We start from the raw sequence: 19,155 nt of genomic DNA on the forward strand, positions 1-19,155 counted from the left end.
TCTTGTGCTGTCTGATGCCTGTAACAATAGGAGGATGGGGGGCACAGGTTATTCTAGAGCTGAAATACAGTCTAATGGGGGGGTAAAAAAGGAATGCTTGAGGAATAGGCTGTGGCATGCTGATTAGTTGAGCTAAACACAACTGTCTGTTAGACAAGGATATCACTATAAAACATTGCTTGCTTTTTGTTATTCACATATGTACTTCATTTAAAACTTTAATCTTGATAAAAAGCCAAAATTATGACTTTAAGAAGACTTCAACATGCAGAGGGGCAACCTGCTACCTCAGTCATAACTTAAAATTCCAACATTTAAGAAAACTACTGCCCGAACTCATGGCACTAAAATGCATATTTCGTTGTGATACAACAGCATTGTTATATTACGACTGACACCGAAGGCTCACAGGGCGCGCCCTGCCTTAAGATTTGCTGTATTTGTTAATAGTTCACATTTATACAGAAGCTTCAGCTTTTTTAATAGGTGGAAAACTAAACACTGGTACAGGAGAGGATTTTTAAATGGCTCAATTTCTTTTCTTTCCATTTTGTCATCTCAGCTTGTTGTGTAGTCCTGCACATACACATGCTTCAATGACAAAAGAAAAGAAGCCAACAACTACTGAGCATAAAAACGCAGTTTGAATTACTACAACAGCTTCTTTTATTCCTAGATTCTTTCTGCATAGCAGTATCTTAATTCTTGAGGAATAAAAAAACTCTGAGGATTTAGGTGCATTTTTCTGAAAGGTTAACTATATAATTGTAATAAGGAAAGAAATACCAGTTTTTTCGAGTTGCTTTGTACGTGGGTACATATGAGGAGACAATGGTAGCTGTAGTGGGGCTTAGGAACAGTTGTGGAGAATGAGCAAGTATAGAGAAGGAAGGTGAGAACTCTTGACAAGGCTGTAAAAAGTGGAATAATCTATCAGAACGCGTTTGTAGAGGAAGATATTTCAGAAAACTATCTGGTTGAGACACCAAGAACAAAAATAAAGGTAATTAAGGAATACACAGATAAGTGACCATGGGGGAAAGAGGAAAGGGAAGTAAGAGCAGAAAACGACCACTGAATAAAAGTGAAACTAACCATAATTCCAAAAATGGATGGAAGCTATGCAAGGGACTGCATCCAGTTGTGGAAAGATAACTTTGGTGAGAGGGATGTGTTTGAGAAATCTACAGACCTGATGAGTCAGTGTGGTTGCACACAGATGTGTGCAGGGAGCTTGAAGTGGAAAGGAAAAGTCAAATAACAGACAAACGGAAAGGGGAAGTCACTGCAGCTTCCTGTCTCTGTATGTCAGGTTTTGAGCAGACGAGGAGAATGTTGCAGCATGGAAGAGGATTAAGACATGAGCAAAAAAGTTCAGTATCTGAACTTTGTCAACTAAGTTCATAGGCTATTAGTACTAGTATAGAAGTCTTTAATGCTAGCGATAAGCCATTTTATAAGCTTCTCATTAAAAGCCATAGTCTCTCTTTTTGGCCTGAGATGTGTTAAACATTTTTTTGATTGACGACTTAAGACTTTGACATCAACTGTGGTTTGTATGTGTGACTTTAAGAAGACCCGGACCTGCCTTCACCTCATGCTCTGTTTTCTTGCTTAACCATGCAAGTCTTTAATAACTATCATGTTAACCGTTCCAGAAAATCCATCTGAGGTTGCTGGGTCACTGAATCATATATAGCTAAAGTTTTTGATTAAATTCATCCTTGCCATTCTTCTGTACTTCCTGACCCATCCAACTGATTTTTGGGACATGTGAAGGGACTTAAATAGATTCTTATGTATGGTGGGAGGCTGTAATTCTGCAGGTGTTTATAAAACATACTTCCTCCTTTGTGAATGCATGAAGGCTAAAATGTTGTTTCAATCTGAAACAAAAATACATCAGAATGCCAGACGGAGTTGTTCCTAGCAGAACGCCACCACAGATCTTGTTTACAGTTGATATGCCACCAGAGGGAGCATATAGCTTAATGAGAGCAATGCAGCTGTATTTTGGGAAACTGAATTTGGAATTCTGTGACAAGCCCAGCATCGCTTTTATTGTTTTTTAAAGAGGGGTTATCTTTAGCTCTATATGCTAATTCACTATCATTGTCAAGCAGTAAATAGTTTTCACTTCCATTATGGCTCTAGTCGTCTCCTGCCATTCTGCCTCCACTTGCTTTTGTCTGCTCCTTTCCTTCCTCTCACCAAGCATCTTGCACTCATGCTGCAGGCATGCAAATGCATTTGGCACGAGTGATGGAGGGGAGGGAGCCTCTCAGTGAATATGCAGCTGGTAGAATAGAAACCCATCCGGCTGCTGGCAGACTCCTTTCAGTGGATTCCCTTTCATCCCTACTATTTAACTTGTGTTGGAGGCCAAGCCACTGTGTGACTGCTCCCAGGGTGTGGGAGCATGGGAACCAGTGGTGAGAGAAGAGGGAGGCTCAAACAGTGTGTGGTTTGGAGGAAGTTTTTTCAAGTTATTAATTTCAATTTGAAAAACTAACTCTGGTTTTAAATAGTCTATTTTATCTTGGCTAGCTGTCTAGTATATGGAAAATTTAATTTTATTGCCACCAAATTAAGGATAGAGGCTTGATACGTATATATTGCCTTTCTGAATAAAAATAGTAAATAGTTATCTAACTTTTCCCATATGACCTTCACACTGTAGGTTTTACTCTGAGATCAAACATCCCTGTATTCTGACAAGAGGAAGGTATTAGGCCTGCACTGTCATTTCAGAATAACTGAATTTGGTATAAAGGAACACTAAACACTGCTGTAAGATGACTAAAAAAACCAGTCCAAAGATACGTCTGAGCCCTTTAAAAGATGAAAATGTAAAGAATAATGATGGAAGTTATGGCTGTAATGGGAGCTAATTTTAGAAACGTATCCTTCAAAGCCTTTTGATTTGTCAAAGGTCTGTTTGTTGTTAACAGTACAACATGGATGTCACCATAATTAACTCGCCACAGACTGACGTTAACCTATACACCTAAATACAACAAAAAAATTACAGAGCATATCCAGTATTGCACCATGCAGCTTCCCTGACATCTACTAGAGTACTTCTGAGAAGCTGCTCACACAAAGCGAGGAAGGAAATAATCTTTACAAACCAAACGTATATAAACTATATCATGTTCTGACTCTTACGATTCCTGTTTTCCCTTATCTCTAAAGTGTACAGACTTTCTTGTTTCAGCTGTTCTTTGATAAATCCCATAGCTCACAAGTCCTTCACTGTTTTGCAGGATATTAACGCACATGCATGTGTAACGGGTAAACCCATCAGCCAGGGCGGGATCCATGGACGTATATCTGCAACTGGTCGTGGTCTCTTCCATGGAATTGAAAATTTCATCAATGAAGCATCATATATGAGTATATTAGGAATGACTCCTGGATTTGGAGATAAAACATTTGCTGTTCAGGTAACTTTTTTCCTTCAACTATAGGGAAAAAGTAGTAAACAAACTTTCAGTAGAGCTGCTTTTATAAAAGGCTGTAGCAATAGATCCTGTTAGGGTTTTACAACTTCCAAGTTAACCTTTACTCTCAAACTTTAGAAACACTTTTCGAGCAACGTAGGTGCCCTTTATTTTGGACTGTTTTTTAAAAACTGAACTTTTGATTGCACTCTACAGGCGCAAAGCCAAATCTCCAGTCTTTATGAACATAGGCTGCAAAGAACAAAGTGAAATACTATTACAGCAGTTATTTAAACTAAGGCATTGCACACTTCTCAATGAGCTGTGACTGTTGCTGCCTACATAAAATTTGTTGCACTGTTTTGTAATAAAAATTCTAGGGAGAGAAGGAACTGAGGGTTGGTTCTTGTTCCACTGAGGAGCAAGCAGTTGGAAAAGTAGAAACCAATACTTTAACCTACATTTGTCGGGTTGAATGTAGGTTTTTGGTGTTCATAAAACTTCAGGATTTACTGAATTGAAGTAGTTGCATTTTGAAGGGGTTTGGTATTCAGTAATATGCATTATCATTCTAAAAATTCTGAAGAAATAACTTGTTCTGTTCAGCTTTGAACAGTATGTTAAATGGAGGAATTGAGGGATTGCTTTGTTTTGTTGTTTTCAGTACCAATGCACTGGTTGTTAGAAGTAGCAGAGTAGTTGTAACCTCCTAGTTGTCCTTTAGTTAACTAGTGGGCTGAAACAAACGTCTCCGCCCTGCACAGACAGACCCAGCAGCACACGCATCTCGCTGCACTTTGGCATTTTCATGCCAGGCAAGGGGATAACCAACAGGCACTTAAGCATAACTTAGATGAAAATACGGCCATAAGAATAGCTGATTTTTTTTCTAGGAAGATGAGGATACACCATTTCAAAGGGATCTAATGCATGAGAAACTCTTGTAGCAAAGTTTGCTTCTAATACACAGTAGCAAAAATCCTAAATATAATAGGACCTATGTTATACACAAATTTAATGTTCATCTTTTTTCCAGCATAGAATCTTACTATTAACTTTGGACATGGATTATGTGACTTTCTGGTCTGCCGTGTGTGTTCTTTTACTTCCAGGATGTTGCATAATGGCCTGCAATCAGGTTTTCTACACCTGTAGGGATGTAAGACATGCTAATGAGATGCAGGATTATCTAAATGTAAACTTAGGCAATCTGTTTTGACAGGACCACTTCAGAAGTGTATTAGAACTTACTTAGCTTCCTACTAGTTTGTATGTTTTAAAGTGAAGAATTAATAATATTATTGTTTAATGCTTTCTATTGTGGGATGGTTTTACACTCATAAGCCTTCCTTGTTCAAATTAAACATGAATATTTCTTGACCTGCAAATGTTAGTTAAGCCTCTGAACAGTCATACAGAAATCCATGAATTGATGTTCATGGATATATAAACAATTTATATTTATACCAGTTATAAAATAGTCACAGTTGATAAACATCATAGTTTTAACACTTTCATAGTAGCATTAACACTTCCCTTCTATGTGTCCAGTGTAAAACACTTAGCACAACTGTACATTGCTGGCTAAATGTATAATTTCTAGAATGATATTCAGGCTAGAATAGAATGCATGTATTTTTTCCACACATCATCTAATGCCAAGATGTGCCAATAGGTGAAGAACTGTTTAAAACTGTCCCAACCTATATAAGCCTTAGAAGTAACCATCTTTTTAGCTGAAGGGTTAATGACTTTTCCCTTTCTCTTTCCGCCTGCAGGGATTTGGTAATGTGGGCTTGCATTCTATGAGATACTTGCATCGTTTCGGAGCAAAATGTGTTGCTGTTGGAGAGTTTAATGGTTCCATCTGGAATCCTGATGGGATTGACCCAAAGGAACTAGAAGATTACAAATTGGTATGAAACTTAACTGGGCAGAAAGAGTTTCGTTTTTGTCAGCTTTGCAAGTACGTCAGATGACTCTAGACTGGTTTTAATTTGTGATATTTAAATCGTGCTGCAATTAGTACTTACAAAATGGCTTAGGAATGTTGATTCTTCTGGCTTTCTCCTTTTCCCCATATGAATGCAGGTAGCACTTTTTTTTACCCTTTAACCTGACTCTCGGAAAAATGGCAAGGACTTGTATGTGTGCAGGCTAATTACTTGGGTTTCAGAATGGGAGTTCATAATTATCTTGCCTTTGTAATGACTAAACTAGGAAGGACGTCTCAAGGAACCAGGGCAAGGAGGTTGCTGAAGGTTTCCTGACTGAGAGTCACAAGCATGTGGACACTTAAGACTTCAAAGTGCAGTTTTGCTGCTTCTTACCTTTTGGATGTTTCTCAAAGAATGAAAGCCTGTCTGCCAGCGTGACTTGAATGTGTAGTTTATAATGAAAGCTGGATTTGGTCTCTTTATTTCAGTTACCAAGTGAAGCAAACTTCAGACAGTTCACAGGCACTAAAATACAATCTTTTACTTAGAGTTTCTAAGGGGCTTATTTGATGTGTCATCTTTTTACATAGGGAGCACGTGAATGTTGTTATTACCCCCTTTCACAAACGGATGAAAAGATTCTGTCACTAAAAAGGGCTATCATTGCAGTACTGAATTTGAAAATGGTACTTGCGAATCTTGTGTGAGGCAGCTTATCCTGTGGGTAGCTGGCTGGTGGGTCATTTCAGTTGTTTGAAAACTATTGCATTTGCCATGTATTTTAAGAGTTGAGGGACTTCCCCCCACCCCCCTTTTTAAATACTCCAGAGCCCAAATGGGTATCAGTCTTTGGCCAGAGAGCAGTTATGCCTCAATCATGGGAACTTTGACTATTATCCAATATTATCCAAGCTTTGTAGCTTGCTTTTTATGTCTAATCTAAAGTAAAGCTAGGAATTATGTTATGTGCTGTCTTTCTAAGTACTGTTGTTTCTTCCTTCTTTCTTTTTTGAAAGTTAAGGAGGAGGGAAGGAAGTCATACAACACACACTAAACCCACCATGGTTTGTTTTCTTCAAACAGCAACACGGGACAATCATGGGCTTCCCTAAAGCACAGACACTTGAGGGCAGTATTCTGGAAACAGACTGTGACATTCTCATCCCTGCTGCCAGTGAGAAGCAGTTGACTAAGGCCAACGCTCACAAAGTTAAAGCAAAAGTAAGTTGGAGAGTTCAAATGTAAATGAAAAAGAGGGAAAGCCTGTTCAAGTACTAGTATTCAGTAATCAGCATGGATGAAAACAAACATACACCTCTAAGTTACTCTGCTGTGATGCCTTTCAGATTATTGCTGAAGGTGCCAATGGGCCTACAACTCCTGAAGCTGACAGAATCTTCTTGGAGCGGAATATCATGGTTATCCCTGTAAGGTTCTATTATGACCTTTGACTTTCATTACAAGGTTCATATTTCTGTGAATTGTAGTAAAATGTTATTTATTGAAGGTTTTTGTTAATAGCCATTTATTCTTTAAGAATGGTTTTTAACAACTGATGTCTAGGAAACGGGTGTCAATGTTGCTTGAGATTGGTAGTAATTACTTAAAGATCTCACTGCAACTGTCAGTCACCAAAGATAAATATTACATGAAGACTATATTTTTGGAAGAGAGAAAAATCCACAATTAGCTCTTAAATCTGTAGTTTTGTATTTTGGATTATTAGCTGACATTTGCTCAACTAAATAGTCCACTAAGCAAAGGAAGAAGGCAGAGTAAATACAGTGGTCAATTTGTTTGTAAACATTGTGTCTCTGGGCGGTGCTCTGGCAAAACTGCGTGTTGTAGATTGTATAGAGTAAGTAATGAGTAACCTATAGCAATAATTTGAAAGAGTAAGACCTATCCAGGTATAATGATAATCTTTTCCCAGAGAAAGGGTGTCCTGGTCAAGTGGTATTGCTGGAAAGGGTGGCTGATGTTCAGTGTTTACTCACGGAGGTGGCCTAAGAACGCCCTAATTTTATTGATTAAAAACTTGTGCTAAAATAAAGGAAAGTAGTCAGTCAGTCAAGCACACCTGAACTTCACATGTTTTTAAGTTGAATCCTGTTTTAAATTGGTAGAAGTAATCCTTGGACTGCAGAAGAGGGTAAGTGTTGTCATGTAAGAGTAACAACTGGATTATCTTTTCTAATGCAGTTTAAACTAGTACTTGTACGCAATGCTTTTGCTTAATGCAGTAGAGCTGTCTGTCACATGGTCACATTTCAAGACGTTTATCATTTCTGTGCAGGATCTTTACCTGAACGCTGGTGGTGTAACAGTATCCTATTTTGAATGGCTGAAAAACTTGAACCACGTCAGTTATGGCCGCTTGACTTTTAAATATGAAAGGGATTCAAACTACCACTTGCTCAGTAAGTGCTCGGTTTTGCTTTGGCTCGCTGTTTAATTTATAGACTGGACTATATGAATATACAACTCCTATAAATTCAGTGCAGTTTCCCACAAGTCTTATCATTGCTACATATTGAAGAGCAGGAAAGATGTGATAGGTTAACTGACTTGTAACTCTAATGACCTAAGTTCAACGCATACTTTTTTCCACTTCTCTTTTAATTCATAAAGTGATGCTTTCCTCAGTTTTGTGAAAATACTGAACTCAAACCGCTTATATGACATATTTATTACTTCTTAATGAACATCTTTCAGCTGTACGCTTGGTATTTGAGAAGTATTCAAAGTTCGAGTGGGTGACATTGTTCTGCACATACAACAATGGAAGATTTTTGTAAAAGGCATTAATAGAATCAGCACACACGCTGTTAAAATCTCCTTATGGTCTACAGCTCCACTCAGGGTCATTCTGTGCTTCAGTTTCTGGGCCAGAATACTGATTACATGGAAAGAGGATGCTTAACGGAGAAGAACTGAAGTATATTGCTCCATTGTAAACAATATTCTCTAGAAAACATGTGAGAATCTTGGGATGTTGAACTTGACAAAACATACATCTGAATGTTTTTTTAATATAGCCTTTTCTCATAAGTGGTACCTTTCGAGGTGTTTCTGAAGTGGTTGAGGGTTATGGCAATTCTAATTTAAATCCCTTAACTTCAAAATTATGTCACCTCAAGTACTTTGCGATGTTTAAGAAACCATACCAATTAAATTTCAAGAATTAAGATGAAATAAGTATCAATTCAAAATACCAAAGCACTTCTCCGAAGTTAAAAACTAAAATTCCACATGGGCTTTTTTCTTAGCAAGTAGTGTGCATGCAAAGTGCCATAACAGATAACAGATAGCTTTATTTTCAAGAAGTATTTTGTCTAATGCTGTCTATCAAATTAGGAAAGTTAAACCAAATTGCTCTATCAGCTTTATTAGGTTAATGAAGTGGGATCAGTAGATCCACAGTTACTTGCCATGTGACTGTACTGTAGCAATATTACTACTAATATTGGAGGCGTTCACCTATAAAAACAGAAAAATTAACATCTTTTCCTTTTCTTAGAAAACAAAAATAAGATGACTGCCTTTGCCCACAGTCCCTGTGGTCGGAGCATCATGCCATTGAAGGCTGAAAGTCCTCGGTCAGGTCCTTTGTTAGGGAGCACATTCCTCTCCTTGTCACTTACCTTGCCTCTGCTTTTTTTCCTTTCTAGTGTCTGTCCAGGAAAGCTTGGAAAGAAAATTTGGGAAACATGGTGGAACTATTCCAGTTGTGCCTACAGCAGAATTTCAAGATAGGATATCGGTAAGTAGTTGCTGCTGGTTTTTCTACTCTTCCTGTAGCTGTATTCTGATCTTATAACTGCAATCTAAATTTTACTATTGTAGCTGTCGTGGAGGTTTTTGTCCCAAGCAAGGCATTAGCACATAGTTAGCCTGATAGCCAAATGAATTAAGAAAGCAAATGATCTGAACTGCTTAGGAATACTGGAAGTAAGCTATTTTTTCTTTTTTACTTGAGCCCATGCAAAATGCCTCCAACGTTGTTAAAAAGCTACAGTTTTAATACAGATGCATTTTGTGTTTGTGACTGGCGTTAGACTGGATGCTGCTGTTTGTGTGCTGGAGTTTTTCAGAGCAACAGACTATCTCCATTGGTTAGATAAACCATGTATGGGTTTTTATTTTTTACTGAGGAGGGTGCAGGGAATGATTCTTTTTGCAGGCCTGTAAGGAAAACTTAAAAACCTGTAGTTTTTCTTGATGCTTTTGTTTGCTATGAAATAGTTCTGCTGGCTAACCAGATGAATACATAGATTCCATGATTTCTTTGAACCCTAGCTGTCAAAGTCTGTGGAGCTTTTTTAGTAGGAAATACTGCCTCAAACATTACCAGAATTTTTTTTGAAGATCTTTTTGATGTAGTTTGCCTAGATTCCCAAACAACTTTCAACAAGATCCCGCACCACAGACAGCTTCACGTAGTGTTTCTGTAACTCCAGGATAACACAGACAAGAGCGGGGTGAAAAACCGCGGAACGTTACTCTAAGGCTAAATTAATGGGCAAAGAAATGTCAGTAGAATTCATTGTTATCTAATGTGAAGCAATACACGGTAGGGAAATTTTCATGTGAAATGATGGGTTGTGAGCTTATCTATTTGCATTGAAATGGAAGATCTGGAAGTAATGACAAAATGAATGAATATATTCACATTGCTCATAAATGTTAGGCTACATGAATAGCATGGTAGTTAGGTTCTGTGGCTTAAAGCGATGGCTGTCATCTCTTAAACACCAGCTGTAGAAACTGGCCTGGTACTTTCTAAATCCAGCCCAAATTGGTATTTGGGGGATAGCATGTATGTTGTGAAGCCAGATAATTACTAAATTATTAGTAAATTACAGCAATCAGGATGATGCTGAAGCAGATATTGACATTGAAGCTGATAGTCATCCTAATTCAGGCTATCTTCAATTATTTATTGTTCTATGTGTTTAAATTGTAATGGGAACAAAGTTACTCTGGTATTTGAGAATTGCAATTGCAAGTACCTTCTATAGGTTATTGGCTCCTGGGAGTTTTAACATTTACTGTGTATTCTGAAGGCTGAAAACTGAGTTACAACATCAATAAAAAGTGCTAGCATCATGCATCTAGAAGCTAGGCATAAAGAAAGGCTTCAGTGCTTACATCTGAGGTTTTAGAATGTAATTCATCCTAACTAGCTCTTCAAGCAAAGGCAATTTAGATTCTTACACCAGTTATTAGAAGAAAATGAGCAAGCAAGCTTTGGTCATTATGGGAATCCAGCATGTCATTGTCCCTAATACACGACTAGTACCTTTTTGTGTTGTGATTTAAACCTTGATTTTATTCCTTGTTGTTGCAGGGTGCATCGGAGAAGGACATCGTCCACTCTGGGTTGGCTTACACGATGGAGCGTTCTGCCCGGGTAAATACTGTGCTAGTAAATATAGGAAAAAGTCTTACATGACTTTGCGACAGTTTTTGGATGGGTTGTACAGAATTTCTTTGCAACTGAAGGAGTAGATAAACAGTTCATGATAATGGAAGTCGCTCTGAGTCCGAGGTATTTCTGCTCTGTGCCAGGATGGCTGCCTTTAACTGGGTATAGTAAACATGAGAGACCGATACATGAGATCAGGAAGTATTTTCTAGCAGAAGCTGTAATAATTAGAAACTTTTTAGTGGTCCTCTTGTACGTGGCTAATCTGGGACATACACCTAAGAGTGCTTTATTTTACCATCAGCAGTTTTAGATTATTCCATCTATGCAGTATTTTTAATTAGTGGCGCAAAGACTACTTGAAACATCTTGTCTCTCTCTGTATTTGAGGTAGGCGTGGAACCAAGACCTGAAAAGGTGCAATGTAGTGATCTGGGAAGGATTTTCTTCCCTTTCAGATGTCAGTTCTAAGGGGCATCAGTTTTAGAATTGATCCACAAAAGATTGGAGCTCTGATACAAGTCTAGCAGATTCTTATGCTCCTAACACGGATCCTCCAAGCAAAATCTAGGTTAGTTCCTATGGAGAAACTTGCTGAAATCACATATCGCCTTTTCCGTTTCAGCAAATCATGCGTACTGCCATGAAGTACAACCTGGGTCTGGACCTGAGGACAGCTGCCTATGTCAATGCAATTGAGAAAGTCTTCAAAGTGTACAATGAGGCTGGCCTGACCTTTACATAAAGAGGCCGTTACCGCTCCTTGTTGTATCCCACCCCTCTCGCTGTTCATGTACCCTCTTCTTGAGAAAGCTTATCACAAGTTTACATGTAACCACAAAATTTTCTTTTCTTCTGACATTATAGTGGATTCTATTCTCAATTAGTTTCAGTCCAAACTAGTCTTTTTTTACAATAAAAATCCAAGGACTAGGAAATTGTATACAAGTATGTATCTGAAGATAACAGTTCATCTGCACTTGTGGGGGCCATTCTGGGTATTTCACCTACAAAACGAAATGGTACATTTTATGTATGAAAGAGTGGTCTTGCCACCTGAGCCACTTCTCAGACTTCAGATCAGATACTGTACTAGATGAGCACTTAGCTCATTATTACTTCATGCACTTTTGTTTAATGATGTAATTTTGGCTTTGGCACTTTCAGTAAGGCCTTGTATGATCAATGCCGTGGCATTGTCAAAGGAAGAATGGGCCTCCAGCAGGGATTAACTTTGATAGGAGTCTAATTTTTATTCGTAGTAAAGCTTCAGGCCTGATTCTCTTTAGGCAATGTTTTTTCTTTAACTGTGCTGCTGTTATAAGACTGTCTTTTACTGCTTGTTCAAGCTAGCTAGACTATCACCATGAAGTATGTAGAGGTGACAGACTTAATATTTTTATAAGTGGAAACTATCAAGCAACTCTAGTTATGTTTTTAATCAAGTATCTGCATAATTCTTCTGACTGTAGGTTGTTTCCTTTTTTCGTTTTTTAAAAAAAAGGGATAGTCTGAATTCGATAAGGAATCATACTTAGGTTTTTTGGAATTCTTTTTCAGCCTTTTCCTTTCAGAGGCTTTCTGAAAATTAAATACTGCCTCGGTGAACAACTAAAGTGAAACTGAACCCAGAAATCATTGGCCAAACTAAGGAGGAGCTAGAATGCTGCTATAAACTTAATTCACTGTCTTAACACACACAGCCTCTTTTTTTTTTTTTTTTCTTGTCATCAGGAGGTCTTGAAAGTTATGAACATTAGAGTACAACAAAACAGACCTCAACACAATATTGGATCAAGCACAGTTTTTAAAGTGTAAGGCTTTTGTCCCATGGAGTCCCCTTGAAGTGCCAGATGTTATTTATGTAATGAATATGAATGTTTTTTTTAAAAGACAACTAGTCCCTCCCAGAAACTCATGCTTTTTTTCTAACTACTTTGTAACTGCATGACATAACCTGGAGAGAAGAGCAGTTATTAAAAAAAGTTGACCTTTCCAAACCTACTATGCTGGTGTATTACTGTTTTCTATTCCATGCAATAGCTTTCCGTAGTTACAATCAATCTGTGAACCTTCACAGCACCCTTGTTTATTCATGACATGCCTACTGATAAGCTACTGTCTGAGTTATCCTAAGGGTCTCACTAATACAGGTCTGTCTCCTGAACTTGCCTGTCAGCAAGACTTTTGAAGTCAGATATGTTTGGTAAATCATTTCAGGTCTTTACTGTGTCCTCTCAAATTTGTGTGAAGAACTATTCTAATAGTTAGCATGGAGCAATAAACCTGTGTGATGCATTTCATTAGTGGCTTACTCCATCATATATGCTGGTATCTAGGGTTATAAAAGTACTACACATCACCTAAGTGCAGTGTGTGTATATATATATATATATACTGGCATTTATTTTTGGAAACAATGAGAACCCTTTGAGCATGAAAGAATTACTGTGATCAAGATGTGGATCTCCACACCATGAGATCCATATCTTGGATTATATTTTTCAGTGCAGCTTTTATGTAAACATTTATTAGATAGTGAAATGAAACTACGATTTTAACCGTTCAACTGACAAACTGTAACCTGCTTCCACCAAAACCTGGAGGCTAAAAATTCACGAATAGATATCAGTAGTATTGAAAAGAGAAAGAATCTTAAAAACCCAGGTGCATTATCCAGCAGCGACGATGTTGAAAGCAAAGTGCAGTAGCAGTGATGAGTTTTGGGTAATTACTGTTGCTCTCCCTCCCTTTCCCTCTCATTTCCTCTCTCTCCGGCTAGTAAAGCACTTCTACTTTGGCTGTGCAAACTTCAAAAATGGGACCCTTTCATTGCTGGAGCGTGTGGAAAGCTGGCATCGCTAGCTAACTGGGATTATCTTCTACCTCCTCCCCACTTTGAAGGGAAAAAAAAAAAAAAAAAGCCAAAAGCTGCACCATGCCTGAACTCCCCAGTTCATTAGCATCTTACATTCTTTCGCATCCGTATGTTAACACTTCTTTTCCCAGGACATCTCAAAAGAAAGCAGACCTACCCCCTGGCATGATTTTACCAAACCAAGAGATGAGCCTTTAAGGCTGACTGGATTTCTCCACAACCCACCTGACTGCAGCGGTTACTGACCTCTTGTTAACAGGGACAGTGTTGGAGACCCATGAGACACAAATCTGAGCATATCCAAGGGCTGGTGTAAAAAGAACTTGGGGTACTTCTGATCAAGGAGCTGAGATTCTTGAGGAGATTGATGCTTGGAGTCTGACTTAAGATTACAGCACATCAGTCGATCTGCCCTTTGCTGCTAGCTGAACGCCAGAACCAAACTGCATCGGTGACTCCAGACTTCTTGTGGCAGCTTGCTCTGAAATGGTCTGGAGCATTAAGGTCACACTGGTGCTGAGCATCGCTGAGTTCAGTCCTAATGTGATCAGACAGTTAAGAAAAACATAAAATCGCATGTTCCGTAGCACGTTTTGTACCACATCCCTCTCGAGACCTGGCAACAGCAACAGATAGAAGAAAGGGGTGAAATTCCACGCGGTTGCTGTGAGTTAATGTGGTTTCAGAGGCTAGGTGCAAAGCCAAAGTTCCCAGCCCCTAGCCACAGCTGAAGAAAGCAATTGCTGTCTGGGACGTTGTAAGTATTGGGGTTTTTTTTTTTACTGCAGCTGTAACTTCAGTTAGGTGTTGGACCAAACTTCTTGGGGAATGCTCCCCTCCTTACACATATAAATACCCATGTACACAAGTTTTCTCTTCCAGCTAAGATTGTCACCGCTTGCATTCACTTACCTGCCACCGGATACTCGCCGAGAAGCTCGCTGGGGTGCCTGGCAGGGAGCCAGTCAGTACCTGAAGTTAGATGGGAACACAGGTTTGAAACGGCTCTGAACCACGCCTGCTACCTAGGGCAAAACACACCTTACCGCAGCAGGTGGTGTAATCCCTCGCGCAGCAGGAGGTGCTGATTCTGTAGACTGTGCTGAGAGCATCTTGGTAAGTGCTCTGAAGGTGCAAGTGGATTTCATAAAGGTGACAGCTACAGCGGCCGGGGTTACACACTGCCTGCAAACTACTAAGTGCAAAATATCTGTTATACAGAAGAACAAGTAGAACAATCATTTTTTTTTATCCCAGCAAAGAACTCGTTGCTATGCCAGTTTTTGCTGATGGCAACTGTCACCATCAGGAGGAAGTGCTGGAGCCATGGTCGTTCTTGCTGTGATTCCAGGATGCCAAGTAAGTGACCTCTGAATGACTGTTCGTAATCGGCGAGTCTGTAGATTCTAAGACCTCATTCTGAGCTCGTGCACACAGGGTGGTTGTGTTGCTGCTGTTTGGGGTTGGGTATTTAGTTATTCGGTTGGGTTTGTTGTTTGGGTGGTTGGTTTTTGGGTTTTTTTAAACAGCCCAGAAGTGCTCGGCTCTCATTCTTTCAGCTCCTCTTTTACTCGTCGATACTTTGCTGTGCAGAGCTGTTGAAGCTGTACCAGTGATCCGCCTCAGGCAGTGTAAACAGCGGCCAGCTACATGCTCTGCCAGCAGTACCACGTCGTTCTGCTATTGGCATTAGTTTGAGCGTCACAGTGGTTACGTACGTCTCAAACACACTTGAGTCTTCATTAGCACAGTAGCTAATTGCGATTTTACAGATTAAGACCAGAAGCACGAGCGCAGTCACAGAACACAGGTGCTTACCTTGTGAAAGGGCTGTTGGGTGCACAGCTCGTCACACTCGCGCGCACCCGGCCATGACTTGGGCTCAGTGACAACACAGGAGAGACCAGCTCTCAAGTCCTTGCCTTCACGTTGTGCTTGCTCTGAGCTACCCCTTACCTCATAAAAAAACCACACCAGTGTTTGTCCGCGTTAATAGCATCGCACAGCTTTAGCTGTCAGCTCTGTGAAGTAACCTAGGCTTTCTCAACCCGCGATTGTAAATGCTTTTTTAATATGTGTAAGCAAAAGATTCCTAAGGAATACATGCAAGCCGGGTAGAGTATAAGTGTTTTCTTTATTTAAGAGTACACATAGGAGAAAGTTGTTTACAAAAATTTCAGTGGTGGTACATTTTTGTCTTCATTGTCCAAAGCTTTTGGTCCATGAAGTCGCTTGATTCGCTACGTTTTTTACAGCTTTTTCACTGGTTTCAGCGACTTTGTGGACCTCGTCAAGAGCTTTTAAAACAGAAAAACAAAGGTAACTGTAGCATCGCTGCAAGACCTTCCCGTTTCCCACCAGGTGTGGGACAAGGAGCAGGGAGGGGGTGGGGGACATATCTGGGACTTTGCTGATGTGACACTATTGAAGTGAACAGAAACATCACGGTACCTTTCTGACCAGCATCCTTAGCCTGCTCCACTGCTTGCTGCACAGTCTGGCCCACCGCGTTTACTGGAATGAGGAGAGAAAGAAGGGTCAATCAAGCAGTTCTTACCTTTCCCCTGAATTCAGTAATCACATTTTAGAAGGGTTCCCTAAATGTTTCAGGACTAGAAGATGAAAAATTATTCCCTAAGGATGGGCACCCTGATCTTGTGAGAGAGCTGCTATTAGGACTCCAGCTGTAGTCCCCCACATTACCCGTGTGTCTTGGTACAGATGAAGATTATGGACATTACGACGTGTCCCCTACAGTGTCAGGAAACAAACCCTCGCAGACAGTCAGGTGCAATGAAACCTTCCTTTTTCTGAGCCTAGGTAAGATCTGCCGAGAGCGGGCTCAGGTGGGTTGGTTGGTAGATTCTCTCACCAACTGCAAAAAGCTTGATGCTCGCTGTCTGGAGCAGCGTGCTGGAAGGGCAGCACATCAAAATTCAGTGATCGGTCTAATGCTTTTTCTTGTGGCTAGAAAAAACGTTACTCTATAAGAGACCAGATTAGTTTTAAAGGCATGGAAATGTTCAATAGAGGAGGCTTACTGAGACATGAAGAGCAAGAGAAGGTGGTGTCTTAAAGCAGAGCAACTGCAGCCTAGAAAATAATGATATTTGGATGCTCGGCCTCCAGTAGCTATGATGGGGGAAGTCTTGCTCAGCAGAGGCAAAAAAAAGTTTGGGGCAAATGGCCGTCAGCTGACCCTGGATTTCTTTTGCTCCCCCTGGCTCCAGCCGCTACCTCTCCAAACACAGGGATGTGTTGTGCGCCGGGTGCCGCTGGAGCGGGGGCTGACGGAGCGAGCCCGATGCCTGGGGCGCTGCGTGACGGCGAGTGCGCAGGTGAGGATGGGCATCTCAGTGGCCTGGGAGGGTCTGAAGTTTCAGAGATCTCCAGGCTTGAACTGAATGGCTCTTCAACAGCAGTTGTGTCATTAAGCGTCTTGTAAAGACCAGTGGCCTGCTTCTCCTGGGGTTTGCAGGGCACTTTACTGCTTGAAGGACACGTGGATTACCACCCTGCCTCATCTCCTGCTGCAGGCTCCTAACGTCACAGACGGTCACTGCCCAGAAGGTGCTGCTGAGGAAGATGCTTCCCATAGCAATCTTGGGTCACAGCTGAGTCCATGGCTCCTTTTAGGAACCATGGGGTAGGTGCTAATTTTAGATACTTGCAAAGCCCGGTTGTGCTGCTCTTGGCAATGGCTCATGGGGCTGTGCCTCTGGGGCGCACGCATGCATGGCAGAAGTAGCGCAGAGACAAGGTAAGCAGCAGTTGCAGGACCACCCGTTGGACAGTCTTGTTTTTGTTAAAAAAACTGTCATAAAAGCCCCTTTTATTTTCATTTAAATGGGGATTATAGAGTATTTTATATATACATATATATATAGTGTGTGTATATATGTATATATATAGTAGTATAGAGGGTACCCCTACAATACTTCCAGGAGTTGGTGACAGTGATGCCACACGAGTTCACCATCAGGTGCTGTGTACCTGCTGCATGTTACCAAGGTACGTGCTGATGGCACAGAAGTGGCCAAAGCCAGGCCAGTCCCTGGGACCTCGTGGTGGTGTTCCAGGATGCAGCTCCAGCTGGAAGAGCCCTGCTGCAGCGCAGGACTTGCTGGGAAGATGGGCACAGGGTTCAGGCACAGGGCTTCAGGCTGCTAGTGTCTGAAGAACTGGTTCAGCTTCAGGTGCTCGGGGCAGAAGGGGAAGGACTGATGCTGCTATTTAAAAACTTTGCTCTTTGAGTTTGCTGACTCCTAAATGTCCAGGCAGCTGAACACTGAGATGGCTGCTCAGCTCCTTCACGATGCCAAATACTACTTCTAAAAAATCCGTATCGCTCTTCCAGCATAGGAAACGGTAGCTATTTCCCTAATGTCAAAAAAGTTAGAAGCATCAAAAAATCTCCACAAAATATGCAGTTCTAGGGCTGCTGCACAGCAAAAGCACTGCATTTGAAAACAAAACTTTATGGTTACCCTCCAACTGCCTGCATCCTGGTGGGTTTCTATTCATGCTTTAGCAGAAATCTTGTTGATTTCACCATAAACCCAAATTCTTTGGAAAAGGGGGGGGTGGATGTGGGGTTACGTATCTTTCATCTTCCTAGCAAACTCAACCAAGGACAGACAGTAAATAAGTAACAGGCTTTCCACTTGCTTCATGGGGCACAAAAGCTGCAAGTAATATTTCTACTGTATTTGAAGTCACAGAATTTGTTCTGGTTTTGAGAGTTTACCTAGATGTCACCTAGAGAAATAAGACACGGTCTCCACTGCTCACTTACTACGCTAAGCACAAACATTCCTGGAATCGCACCAGTGCTAAAACTTCACTAACAACGGCTCATCGAAGCAGTGTGTTCTTCAATTTCAGGGCCATTTCAGCAAGCCTCGCCGCAGGGGTAAAGCTGGCTCAGGTGCCCTGAGCCCTTGCAGCTGCACCTGTGCTTTCGGTGGGGCAAGTGCCTGCGATGCGGGCAGGGCTGGAGCGCGGGCAGCAGAGCGGGGCTGACAACTGCACGGCGCTGAGCAGATAAAAGACCTCAGGGCTTCAGGGAAGTCCTCCTTTGTGCCACTGTAAAACTGGGATTGTAGTACAGCCCCAGTACAGCTGTAGAACAGCCAAAAATGGCTGTTCACGTTAGGAGGCAAAGCCCTAAATAAGCAGCATCGTCTTCCCCTCTCGGCTCTCTGCCGCCTTCAGTGCATAGCATTATAGTTTGGGGATTACGGGATGTCGTGGCCACAGCCTTTAGGACAGCATCCCTACAGCTCCTGCTGAGACAGCTGTGCTCGCAGGGCTGGGAGCAGGGCAGGTGCAGCACCCAAGGCCCAGGAGGGGGGAAAGCAGGGAGCTGTATTTACCTGCCACCTGCGCAGCGCTTTCGGCTTGTTGCGCGGCTTCTTCAGCGAGCTTCTTCCCCATCCCGAACATGGCTGCTCCGTCCTCTCCCCGCAG

At 41.1% G+C, this 19,155-nt stretch overlaps 1 protein-coding gene across 1 annotated transcript in view; it reads left to right on the forward strand.

The window, feature by feature from the left end:
• The window catches only part of GLUD1 (glutamate dehydrogenase 1), a 32,192-nt gene extending 19,081 nt beyond the window's left edge, over positions 1 to 13,111 (forward strand). Inside the window, exons 6-13 of the mRNA XM_037399381.1 lie at positions 3,267 to 3,446; positions 5,222 to 5,359; positions 6,464 to 6,601; positions 6,727 to 6,807; positions 7,677 to 7,800; positions 9,052 to 9,143; positions 10,731 to 10,793; positions 11,434 to 13,111. Of these exons, the coding sequence (XP_037255278.1) occupies positions 3,267 to 3,446; positions 5,222 to 5,359; positions 6,464 to 6,601; positions 6,727 to 6,807; positions 7,677 to 7,800; positions 9,052 to 9,143; positions 10,731 to 10,793; positions 11,434 to 11,553 (936 nt within the window). The 3' untranslated portion in view covers positions 11,554 to 13,111. The remainder of the gene's footprint in view (positions 1 to 3,266; positions 3,447 to 5,221; positions 5,360 to 6,463; positions 6,602 to 6,726; positions 6,808 to 7,676; positions 7,801 to 9,051; positions 9,144 to 10,730; positions 10,794 to 11,433) is intronic.
• The last annotated feature ends 6,044 nt before the right edge of the window (positions 13,112 to 19,155 follow it).

This window comes from Falco rusticolus, chromosome 9 (genome assembly GCF_015220075.1).
Source record: "Falco rusticolus isolate bFalRus1 chromosome 9, bFalRus1.pri, whole genome shotgun sequence".
NCBI classification, from domain to species: domain Eukaryota; kingdom Metazoa; phylum Chordata; class Aves; order Falconiformes; family Falconidae; genus Falco; species Falco rusticolus.